The sequence below is a fragment of the Urocampus carinirostris genome, chromosome 17, assembly GCF_059441175.1.
Source record: "Urocampus carinirostris isolate Australia breed hairy pipefish chromosome 17, RoL_Ucar_1.0, whole genome shotgun sequence".
NCBI classification, from domain to species: domain Eukaryota; kingdom Metazoa; phylum Chordata; class Actinopteri; order Syngnathiformes; family Syngnathidae; genus Urocampus; species Urocampus carinirostris.
Window position 1 is genome coordinate 8,273,817 of NC_142365.1, and position 12,754 is coordinate 8,286,570.

The following is a 12,754-nucleotide window of genomic DNA, read 5'->3' on the forward strand; positions in this document are numbered from 1 at the left end:
GGTTGTGGAACTGAGTACTTGAAATTGTGAATATGGCTAGGCTTTGTAGCGTATTATGAACTGACCGATAACGGATAATGGATAATGATTTATGAACAAGCTAAATAACCCTTAAAACCCCCCCCCCTGCACAGATTACCGGGGAAGAAGACACTTGTAAAGCGGCTAATGCGAAGGTTTACCAATTTCATTTCATCTCATGAGCTGCACAGTTTATCCTCAGTAGGGTCGCGGGGGTGCTGGAGCCCGTCCCAGCCATCATCGAGCAGTGGGCAGGCAGGGCTGGGTAGGGTTACTTTAACTGGATTACTTTGAATTACTTTTGGATTACTCCAATACCAACTATGCTAATAAAAGACAAAGGAAACTAAATATGAATAAAATGATGACTCACAACACGTGGTAAGCTTTCTCTCCTGGCTTTGATCTCCTACTCCCCAAGCCTGCACAAAATTTAGTCATTTTATTCATATTTAGTTTATTTTGTCTTTTATTAGCGTATTTGGTATTGGAGTAACCCAAAAGTCATTGAAAGTAATCAAGTTAAAGTAACACTACCCAACCTTGTGGGTAGGGGACACCCTGAACTGGTTGCCAGCCAATCGGTTTACCAATTTGATATGCATTTTTCATAACTGCTAGATTATGAGTATGTGCCACTGAATATGTTGCCATGTTGTTGTGAAATATGCACTTTGTTTTATCCACATGGAGAGCCACTAGACCGCAGGTGTCAAACAGGCGGCCCGCGTGCCAGATCAGGCCCGCTAAGGGATTGAATCCGGCCCGAGAGACAACACTCAAGAGAAAAGCAAGCTGCAGGTTGAAATATGTCAACTTGATGTTGCCAAAGCCAGGTGCCTCTCACAAAGACACTGTACTTGTATTTATTTTTCTCTCTCTCTCTCTCTCTCTCTTCCACCCCTTTTCTCCCACTCTGTCTCTTTCACTCTCTGTGTCTTTTAACCTCTTTTGCTCAAACTTCCTTTTTTCCCTTTCTCTCACCCTCTCTCTGCCTTCCCATCTCTCTTTCTCTCTCCTTTTCTCTTTCTCTCTCTCTTTATTTCTCTCTTCCTCTCATTCTCCTTCCCTCTCTCCCTCTTCCCTTCTCTAACTTTCTCTCTCTACCCCTTTCTCTCTCTCTCTCTCTCTCTCTCTTACGATTTCTCCTATTCTCCTCTCCCTCCCTTTCTTGCTCTTTGTCGTTCCCTTTCTCCCTTTCTCGCTCTGTGTCTCTTTTTAACTTTCTCCCTCTCTCTGGCTATCTTCATCTTTCTCTCACTCTCTCTGCCCTCTCTTTCTTCCTCCCCATCTATCTATCTCTCTCTCTCTCTTATTCCTTTCCACCCCTTTTTCCCACTCTCTGTTTGTTTCTTTCACTCTGTGTCTCCCTTTTTCTCTTCCTTTGTTGCTCTTAGTCTCTTTCTCTCTCTGTGTCTTTTTAACTTCTTTTGCTCTAACTTCATTTTCTCCTTTTCTCTTTCTACCCTTCACGCTTTCTTTTCTCTTTTCTCTCTTTCTGTCTTTCTTTTTCCCTTTGGATTTCTTTCTTCCTCTCCTTTTCTTTCCCCCTCTCTCATGACTTCTCTTTTTATCTCTTTTGTTTCTCACGCTCTCCTCTCTCTCTTTTTTTTCTTTGCCCCGCCTTCTCTGCTTTTCCCTCCCTCTTTCTCTTATTTCTTTATGTCTTTTTCTTTCTCTTTAATCTACTAGTCCGGCCCCCGACAGAATGTTTGTTCTATCGTGTGGCCCCCGAGTTAAAATGAGTTTGACACCCCTGCACTAGACTGTACTTGCCCAAAACACACCACAGGAAATGATGCCTTTCCAACCCTAGTGATTTGGCCGATTTCGATGGAGTTCACTTCATTCAGATAACTCATTCGAACAATTTGGTAAACAGTACATTTTAATATTTAATTCCCAACAGTAATCAAAGGTGAAAATGAGGATACCAAAACCTCTCTTTAATATTGCCGGAACATTTTTTTTCAATTCTCATCAAATATTTCATTCAAAGCAAATGCGACATTTACAGGGTTGGGTAGGGTTACTTTAACTGGATTACTTTCAATGACTTTTGGATGACTCCAATACCGAATATGCTAATAAAAGACAAAAGAAACTAAATATGAATAAAATGATGACTCACAACACGTGGTAAACTTTCTCTCCTGGCTTTGATCTCTTTGATCTCCGGCAAAACTAACATCAAATGCGACAGAAACTAAATGAAAATAAATCGGCACAATTCATGTCTTGGGAACCTCCTGCGTGGGTTCAAATCCAGCTCCAGACTTCCTGTGCGGAGTTTGTATGTTCTCCCCGTGCTTTGCAAGGGTTTTCTCCGGGCACTCCGGTTTCCTCCCACATTCCAAAAAGATGCGTTTCAGGTGAATTGGCCGGTCCAAATTGTCCCTAGGTGTGAATGAGCAATCGAGTTGTCTGTCTCTGTGTGCGCTGCGATTGACTGGCAACCAGTTCAGGGTGTCCCCTGCCCACTGCCCGATGATTGCTGGGATGGGCTCCAGCACCCCCGCGACCCTACTGAGGATAAGCGGTGTAGCTAATGAGATGAGCCTGCACACAATGTAGTCATTTTATTCATATTTAGTGTCTTTTGTCTTTTATTAGCATATTTGCTATTGGAGTAATCCAAAAGTAATTGAAAGTAATCGAGTTAAAGTAACCCTACCCAACCCTGGACATTTATTACAAAACAAAGAAGATACAGCGCTAATTTTTTTGACTTTTACAATGTTAAATTTCATTTGAGTGTTACAAAGAATGAGCTTTTATTTTAAGAGCAGATTTACAGCGAGTGTCGTTTTCGTTGAGGGTTCCCGTTCAAAACAAAGATGGAGTCGTATTTTTTTTATTTCTTGCTCATTTTCAGCAGCTCGTCCTTGTCAATGGCGAAGAGACGCCATCCCTCTTGGGAAGAAAGGTCGGCCGCTCCTCTCCTCTTGTAGAATTCGATGGACTTTGTGTTGTTTTCCGCCACAATGAAGTGCATGCTGCTGCACCGCGTCCTCACTGCCGTCTGCGGACACAAATGCGCGGGTGAGACGTTGAAGGTGTTTCGTTTCGCCGCTAGATGGCACTGTTTGGTGTAAGTGCAACTGAAAGGAGGGCTGTCAAGGACGAGGAAGAATGCGATATATGGAGACTCAAAATTGACTAAGACGAGAGAGAGGGAGAAGCGCAAGAGAAAAATGATTTGGGGTTTTCAATATGGCCGCTTGTTGTCAGCAAAGCCAGGCTAAGGGGGTCACAAAGCAGCAGCTGTAGCTGTATTTCACTCTCTCTTTTTCCATCTCTTTCTCTTTTTCTTTTGATCTATCTTTTCCTTTCTTTCTTTTGTTTTCTTCCCCTCGCTCTTGTTTGCTCTCTCTTTTCTCTCTGTCTTTCTTTGTCTCTCTCCAGATCCCACCTCTCTTTCAGTCTTTCTCCCCCTCTTCTCTCTCGCTCTTGCTCTCTCTTTTTCTATGTTTTTCATTCTTGTTTTTCTTTTGTCCCCTCAATCTGTCTCTTGTTCTCTTTCTTGCTTTCTTCCTTTGTACGTTCTTTCTTTTGACCTCTCTAACTTTTGATCTCTCCGCTTTCTCTCTCTTGCAGACTATTTTTTGTCCTTCTCTCTTTCTCCTTCTCTCTCTCTCTCTGTCTTACTATTTCTCTTATTCTCTCTCTCCCTCTCTTTGAGACTCTTTATGATTAAGGGCTATACAAATAAAAATGACTTGACTTGACTCGCTGTCTCTCTTTCTCCCTCTCTAACTTTCTCCCTCACTCTGTCCCTTCGTCTCTCTCTTCCTCTCCCTTTCTCTCTCTCTCTCTCTGAATGTCTTTCTTTGTCCTTCTCTATTTCTCTTTTTCTCTGTCTCTTTGTCTCTCTCCCCTCTCTCACTGCCTTCCCCTCTCCCTTTCTCTTGGGCGCTCTCTGTCTCTCTCTCTCTTTGTCTTTCTCTCGTTCTCTTTCCCTTTCTAAATTTCTTTCTCCCCCCTTCTCTCTCTCTTTCTGACTCTGTCTTTTTTGGCTTTTACTCTTTCTCCCTCTCTCTTTCTCCTTTTCTCTCTGACCCTCTTTCCTCCTCCCTCCCTCTCTCTCTCTCTCTCTCTCTCTCTCTCTCTCTCTCTCTCTCTCTCTCTCTCTCTCTCTCTCTGTCTTACTATTTCTCTAATAGTCCTCTCGCTCCCTCTCTTGCTCTTTGTCTGTCTATTTTTCTTCGTCTTTCGTCTTTCTCTCTTTCTCTACCTCTCTCTGCCCCCTCTCTTTGCCCCCCCCCCATCTCTCTATCTATATCTCTTTTTCTCTGTCTCTTTGTCTCTCTCCCCTCTCTCACTGCCTTCCCCTCTCCCTTTCTCTTGGGCGCTCTCCGTCTCTCTCTCTCTTTGTCTTTCTCTCGTTCTCTTTCCCTTTCTAAATTTCTTTCTCCCCCCTTCTCTCTCTCTTTCTGACTCTGTCTTTTTTGGCTTTTACTCTTTCTCCCTATCTCTTTCTCTTTTTCTCTCTGACCCTCTTTCCTCCTCCCTCTCTCTCTCTCTCTCTCTCTCTCTCTCTGTCTTACTATTTCTCTAATAGTCCTCTCGCTCCCTCTCTTGCTCTTTGTCTGTCTATCTTTCTTCGTCTTTCGTCTTTCTCTCTTTCTCTACCTGTCTCTGCCCCCTCTCTTTGCCCCCCCCCATCTCTCTATCTATATCTCTTTTTCTCTGTCTCTTTGTCTCTCTCCCCTCTCTCACTGCCTTCCCCTCTCCCTTTCTCTTGGGCGCTCTCCGTCTCTCTCTCTCTTTGTCTTTCTCTCGTTCTCTTTCCCTTTCCAAATTTCTTTCTCCCCCCTCCTCTCTCTCTTTCTGACTCTGTCTTTTTTGGCTTTTACTCTTTCTCCCTCTCTCTTTCTCTTTTTCTCTCTGACCCTCTTTCCTCCTCCTCTTTCCTCCTCCCTCTCGCTCTCTCTCTGTCTTACTATTTCTCTAATAGTCCTCTCGCTCCCTCTCTTGCTCTTTGTCTGTCTATTTTTCTTCGTCTTTCGTCTTTCTCTCTTTCTCTACCTCTCTCTGCCCCCTCTCTTTGCCCCCCCCATCTCTCTATCTATATCTCTTTTTCTCTGTCTCTTTGTCTCTCTCCCCTCTCTCACTGCCTTCCCCTCTCCCTTTCTCTTGGGCGCTCTCCGTCTCTCTCTCTCTTTGTCTTTCTCTCGTTCTCTTTCCCTTTCTAAATTTCTTTCTCCCCCCTTCTCTCTCTCTTTCTGACTCTGTCTTTTTTGGCTTTTACCCTTTCTCCCTATCTCTTTCTCTTTTTCTCTCTGACCCTCTTTCCTCCTCCCTCTCTCTCTCTCTCTCTCTCTCTCTCTTACTATTTCTCTAATAGTCCTCTCGCTCCCTCTCTTGCTCTTTGTCTGTCTATCTTTCTTCGTCTTTCGTCTTTCTCTCTTTCTCTACCTCTCTCTGCCCCCTCTCTTTGCCCCCCCCCATCTCTCTATCTATATCTCTTTTTCTCTGTCTCTTTGTCTCTCTCCCCTCTCTCACTGCCTTCCCCTCTCCCTTTCTCTTGGGCGCTCTCCGTCTCTCTCTCTCTTTGTCTTTCTCTCGTTCTCTTTCCCTTTCTAAATTTCTTTCTCCCCCCTTCTCTCTCTCTTTCTGACTCTGTCTTTTTTGGCTTTCCCTCTTTCTCCCTCTCTCTTTCTCTTTTTCTCTCTGACTCTCTTTCCTCCTCCCTCTCTCTTTTTCTGTCTTACTATTTCTCTAATTCTCCTCTCGCCCCCTCCTTGCTCTTTGTCTGACTATCTTTCTTTGTCATTCTCTCTTTCTCTACCTCTCTCTGCCTCCCCATCTCTTTATCTATATCCCTTTCTCTCGCTCTCTATGTCTATCTCTCTCTCTCTCTTTGTCTTTCTCTTTCCCTCTCGTTCTCTCTCTCTCTCTCTTTGTCTTTCTCTCTTCCCTCTTTTTTTTTTTCTTCCGTTTGTCCGGCAACCGCGCTAACGATTTCTCTACCAGAGCTCAAACAGCCCCGAATAAAACGCACTGTCCCTTTAACGTCACTTTGGCTTTACCTCACTCAAGACCTTCAGGATTTCCGATCCGATGCCAAACCCTGTCCAATCATCGAGGGAGAGAAAAAAAAGACGTTTATTAGAAAAGTCAGGCGACATTTTCGGAATCTCCGTCGTTTGAATTTTTTTACCCCGAAACTCCGGCATGACGAAAAAGTCTTCCAAGTACAGGAGTTTTCCAATCCAAGGATCATACGTGAAGTAGTACATGGCGAAGGCTACTACGGTGTGTCCTGTTGGATATATGAATATATACCATCCATTTCACAGGTGTCAAACAGGCGGCCCGCGGGCCGGATCAGGCCCGCTAGGGAATTGAATCCGGCCCGCGAGACAACACTCAGAGAAGCGCAAGAGAAAAACAAGCTGCAGGTTGAAATATGTCAACTTGATGTTGCCAAAGCCAGGTGCCTCGAACAAAGACACTGTTCTTGTATTTATTTCTCTCTCTCTCTCTCTCTTCCACCCCATTTCTCCCACTCTGTCTCTTTCACTCTCTGTGTCTCTCTTTTTTCTTCCTTTGTTGCTCTTTGTCTCTTTCTCTCTGTGTCTTTTAACCTCTTTTGCCCTAACTTCCCTTTTTCCCTTTCTCTATTTTTCTTTCTCTCTTGGTCTCTCTCACCCTCTCTCTCTCTGCCTTTCCATCTCTCTATCTCTCTCCCTTTCTCTTGCTCTCTCTTTGTCTTTCTCTCTTCCTCTGATTCTCCTTCCCTCTCTCCCTCTTCCCTTCTCTAATTTTCTCTCTCTCTCTGACTCTCTTTTTTGTCTCCCTCTCTTTCTCTCTCTCTCTCTCTCTCTCTGTCTTGCGATTTCTCTTATTCTCCTCTCTCTCCCTCTTTTGCTCTTTGTCTTTCCCTTTCTCTCTCTCTCTCTCTCTCTCTCTCTCTCTCTCTCTCTCTCTTTCTTCCACCCCTTTTATCCACTCTGTCTCTGTCTCTTTCACTCTCTGTGACTCTCTTTTTCTTTTCCTTTGTTGCTCTTGGTCTCTTTCTCTCTGTGTCTTTCAACCTCATTTGCTCTAACTTCCTTTTTTACCTTTCTCTATTTCTCTTTCTCTCTGTCTCTCTTGGTCTCTCTCACCGCCTTCCCATCTCTCTATCTCACTCCCTTCTCTTTCTCTCTCTTTGTCTTTCTCTCTTCTTCTGATTCTCCTTCCCTCTCTCCCTTTTCCCTTCTCTAACTTTCTAACTCTCTCTCCCACTTTATCTCTCTCTCTCTCTCTCTCTCTCTCTCTGTCTTACAATTTCTCTTATTCTCCTCTCCCTGACTCTCTCGCTCTTTGTCTTTCCCTTTCTCGCTCTGTCTCTCTTTCGCCATCTAACTTTCTCCCTCTCTCTCTCTCTGGCTATCTTCATCTTTCTCTCTATTCTCTCTCTCTCTGACTCCCCATCCCTCCCCACCTATCTCCCTCTCTCTTTGTCTTTCTCTCGTTCTCCTTCCCTCTTCCCTTCTCTAACTTTATCTCTGTCCCCCTTTCTCTCTCTCTCTGACTCTCTTTTTTTGTCTTTCTCTCTTTCTCCCTCGCTCTCTTTTTCTCTCGGACCCTAGTTTCTCTCTCTCTCTCTCTCTTCCACCCCTTTTCTCCCACTCTGTCTCTTTCACTCTCTGTGTCTCTCTTTTTCTCTTCCTTTGTTGCTCTTTGTCTCTTTCTCTCTCTTTTGCTCTAACTTCCTTTTTTCCTTTTCTCTCTTTTCTCTTTCTCTCTTCCTACCCTTCGCGCTTTCTTTTCTCTTTTCTCTCTTTCCGTCTTTTTATTTCTCTTTGGATTTCTTTCTGCCTCTCCCTTTCTTTTCCCCCTCTCTCGCGACTTTTTATCTTTTGTTTCTCACGCTCTCTCCCCCTCTCTCTTTTTCTTTCTTTGTACCGCCCTCTCTTCTTTTCCCTCCCTCTTTCTCTTATTTCTTTATCTCTCTTTTTCTTTCTTTTTAATCTACTAATACGCCCCCTTGACAGAATGTTTGTTCTATCGTGTGGCCCCTGAGTCATAATGAGTTTGACACCCCTGATCTATTTAAATTTTTCGAGTCCGGCTTATTGAAATAAGTTGAATTACCTTGGGCGGTTTTCCTTTCCGCAGGAACTTCTGCGACCAAGCAGTGGTAGAAGGGATGATCTCCGAAACCGTCTTCAAGTAGCTCTAAAAGGAAAACCGATTTGAATCCGGATATCGAATTCTCATTATTATATTATTATCGTGTAATAAAATGAAACCTTTCTCGGTCAGGATGACCTGCTCCTCCATCTCTTCGAATTTGGCAAGTTCCTTCGAATTGAAATGAACCAAGAAAATCAGTTAACAGGCAATTCATTTTCCGCTAATGTATTTTTATGTTAAAAAAAAAAGAGAGAGAAGGAAAGAGAGAGAAAGAAAGACAAAGAGAGAATGAGAACGAGAGGAAGAGAGAAAGACAAGGAGAGAGAGGGAGATAGATAGAGAGATGGGGAGGCAGAGAGAGAAAGACGAAGATAGCCAGAGAGAGGGAGAGAGAGAGAGAGGGAGAAAGTTAGATGGAGAGAGAGAGACAGAGCGAGAAAGGGAGAAAGGGAAAGAGAAAGATCAAGAAAGGGAGAGAGAGGGGAACAAGAGAAATCGTAAGACAGATAAAGAAAGAGAGAGAGCGAGAGAGAGAGAAATGGGGAGAGAGAGAAAGTTAGAGAAGGGAAGAGGGAGAGAGGGAAGGAGAATGAGAAAGAGAGAGGGAGAACACTAGATGCAGAAAGAGAGACAGAGCGAGAAAGGGAGAAAGAGAAAGATCAAGAAAGGGAGAGAGAGGAGAACAAGAGAAATTGTAAGACAGAGAGAGAGAGAGAGAGAAATGGGGAGAGAGAGAAAGTTAGAGAAGGGAGAGAGGGAAGGAGAATGAGAAAGAGAGAGGGAGAACATTAGATGGAGAAAGAGAGACAGAGCGAGAAAAGGGAGAAAGAGAAAGAACAAGAAAGGGAGAGAGAGGAGAACAAGAGAAATCGTAAGACAGAGAAAGAGAGAGAGAGAGAGACAGAAAAAAAGACGGTTAGAGAGCAAAAAAAGAGAGAGGGAGAAAGAGAGAAGTTAGAGAAGGGAAGAGGGAGAGAGGGAAGGAGAATGAGAGAAAGACAAAGAGAGAGAGGTAGATAGAGAGAGAGATGGGGAGGCAGAGAGAGAGGTCAGGGAAAGAGAGTGAAAGACGAAGAAAGATAGCCAGAGAGAGAGAGAGAGAGAGAGAGAGAGGGAGAAAGTTAGATGGAGCAAGAGAGAGAGCGAGAAAGGGAGAAATGGAAAGACAAAGAGCAAGAGAAGGAGAGAGAGGAGAATAAGAGAAATCATAAGACAGAGAAATCGTAAGACAGAGAGAGAGGGGGGGGGAGAAAGAGAGAAAGACAAAAAAGAGTCAGAGAGAGAGAGAGAGAGAGAAAGTTAGAGAAGGGAAGAAGGAGAGAGGGAAGGAGAATGAGAGGAAGAGAGAAAGACAAAGAGAGAGAAAGAGAAAAAGAGATGGGAAGGCAGAGAGAGAGGGGAGAGAGACCAAGAGAGACAGAGAGAAAGAGAAATAGAGAAAGACAAAGAAAGATAGTCAGTGGGCCATTAGGCTTTTTTTAATACGGCCTGCTAAACGAAATCAATCAAAATATAATGAAAATATATTAACAATAATAAATAAAATACTACTGATAAAATTATATGTCCCTTTGTGTGTCTACAACAAAAATACTACTACAGAAATATTACAAAAGTAAATATCAAATGTTTGATTGGGAATATTATAATACTAGAAAAATACCACTATGGAAATATTTTTCAAAAAATCTTCCGCAGAAAAACTACAAAAATATCACAACAATAATGCTATAATACAAAAATATTTCTACGGAAATATTACAAACGATATTACAAACGATAGAAATACTACAATAACATCTACAAAATTACTACAAAACTAAATATCAAATGGAGTACTTATCTAAAAGTGTAGAAATACTAGAAAAATACCACTATAGGAAACATTTTTTTAAAAATCTTCTGCAGAAATACTACAAAAATATCACTATAGTAATGCCATAAGACAAAAATATTTTTACGGAAATATTACAAACAATAGAAATACTACAATAACATCTACAAAATACTACAAAACTAAATATCAAATGGAGTATTTATATAATAGTGTAGAAATACTAGAAAAATACCACTATAGGAAATATATTTTTAAAAATTTTCTGCAGAAATACTACAAAAAAATCACTATAGTAATGCTATAAGACAAAAATATTTCTACAGAAATATATTACGACAGAAATACCGTACTACAAAACTACGACAAAATTACTAGAAAAGTAAATACCAGATTTAGTGCTTAAGAAGAGGAACCTCATATGTTATTTTACTTTCATTCTGAAAAGTAAAAAATACTACAAAAATTCTACTACAGTAATACTGTAATAAAAAGATACTACAAAAGAAATATTACAACGTATATATTAAAAAATACAACTACAGTAATATTATAAATATGCAATAAAATACTAAGAAAATAATACTATAAAAATACTACAAAAATACCACGGAAATACCTAAAAAATACTTCAGCAGAAATACCTAAAACTAAAGTATTATTAAAATACAAAAATATTCCTAAAGTAATACAACAACAGTACTACAGATATATGACAAAAGTATACTATTGAAATACTATAAAAATACTGCTTGGGAAATGCTACAAAAGTACTACTATTGAAACACTACAAAAATATGACAAACATATAACAATAGAAATACTAAAAACTACCACTTCAGTAATACTATATTACAAAAATCTTATGCCAGAAATACTACGAAATCCTACTACAGAAATATCCCGACAGAACTACAGTACTACAAAAAACAACTACAGTAATACTACAAAAGTTCTACAATGGAAATAATACAAAAATACGACTTAACAAAATTCCGATAATACTACAGAAATACTACAAAAATCTGGCTGCAGAAATACTACTGTTAATGGATTCCTGAACCGCCTGGGTCGCAGGTTCACCCCTGAGGACACAACTCTGGACAGCTTTCACCACTGCGGACGAGAAATACTTCAAAATACTATTAAAAATACTACTGTGGTAATTCTACAAATATCAAATTCATTGCTTAAAACGCGCTCCTTATATATCATTTTGTTTTAATTGTGGCCAATATGATGAAACCAAACCCATTCAAAACGAAAAAAAGGAGATCAAAGCCAGGAGGGAAAGCTGACCACGTGTTGTGAGTCATCATTTTATTCATATTTAGTTTCTTTTGTCTTTTATTAACATATTTGGTATTGGAGTCATCCAAAAGTCATTGAAAGTAATCCAGTTAAAGTAACCCTACCCAACCCTGCCATTTGCTCCACGTCATAACAGACTCACCTTTATAAGTCGCAAGATATCGCACACGTCGTCCGGTTGGGCCGTCCGTAATATAAAATCGGCCATTTTCTTTTTTTGCCCTTTTTCCCTTTGCTTACTATCCCTCTAAATGTGAATAAAAGCAAAATTAGTTTCTTCATCCGCGGCTCAGGAGATAACCCCCCGGTGAACTCGAGAAAGCAGCATAGACTGAATGCTCGGCGTTGTGATTGCGTCACATGTTCTGCAGAGAATATATATAGTGCTGAGAATGGAAAAACAATCCTTATATGGGGATAATGGAAGGTGCATCCTGTCGTATATGGAACTTATCTCTGAAGCTATGAGAACAGGGCGCCAGGTAGGTAAACATTAATCCGACCTTGAAAAAGTTCCAGTCAATGTTTAAGGGAAATAAAAGTGCCGTTTGCGGCCTGTGCATTTCACACCTAGGCCTTCAGTTGTCACGATTCACATGTGCCCGTTCATTTGGCGCCAACCGCCGCGGGTTCTGATTGGCTCCATGTCACTATTTGAACCCCGTCCTGTCAATCCCCTGGGGTTAGTCCGTCTGTGAATCTCCGTGTATACTAGGCAAGCCTTTTTCGACTCTGACTCCCACTGGTCCCGTTTTTGCTCCCGTTTGTCTCCGGCTACGACCTGTTTGGATCCTGACCACGTCTGCTCTCCCGTCCCGGCTTACGACCCCTTTTTGTTCCCGACTACGTCTGCTCTCCCGTTCTGGCTTACGACTCGTTTCCGATCCCGACCACGTTTTTGCTCTTCTGTCCCGGTTATCGACCTGTTTTTTCGTCCCTGATCCCGCCATCACTCGCCACTTCCGTGTTCGAAGCACCATCCGATTATGAGAGAGTGGGCGCAGCCCTTCCTCTTCCCATCAATGAAACTTGAGAGAAACGTAACGCAATTGGGTCCTGTTTCCGTTCTGGTCCCGACATCAGTAGTGTTATGTCTCAATCATTCCAACCCTCAATGGCTATAAAACGTTTACTGCAGCTACAGTTGTGACACATAGTAGAAATCAAAATCCATTCTCCTTTCTTTCCTCAAGATTTCAATTACTCTGCTATACAGATTATCCATGCATTTCAGTACCATCAAGAAGTTCTTCTCTATCACCATCGAAGCTATTGCCGTAAGTCGAGCGTGTCCTGTCGTATTTCTAGTATACGTTTTTATTCCATTTAGAGCTGAAAAAGTCACAGAAGCCGAGAGGAAAAGAAAACAAGGAAAACCAGAAAGAAAATGAAAAAGAGAAGGATTAAAAACAGAAGTGGAACTAAATAAAACTAGCAAGAAAAAAAGAAAAACTAAAAGAA

At 41.7% G+C, this 12,754-nt stretch overlaps 1 protein-coding gene across 1 annotated transcript; it reads right to left on the reverse strand.

Moving 5' to 3' along the window:
* Positions 1–1,891: 1,891 nt before the first annotated feature.
* On the reverse strand, positions 1,892–11,686 carry LOC148349092 (diamine acetyltransferase 1-like). Its single transcript, XM_088321407.1, has 6 exons — positions 11,436–11,686; positions 8,265–8,316; positions 8,107–8,190; positions 6,185–6,286; positions 6,054–6,094; positions 1,892–3,043 (listed from the first exon to the last, which is right to left on the reverse strand). Exons 1-6 carry the CDS (start codon positions 11,499–11,501, stop codon positions 2,876–2,878), a joined length of 513 nt encoding a protein of 170 aa, XP_088177533.1. The 5' UTR covers positions 11,502–11,686; the 3' UTR covers positions 1,892–2,875.
* Between the last annotated feature and the right edge of the window lie 1,068 nt (positions 11,687–12,754).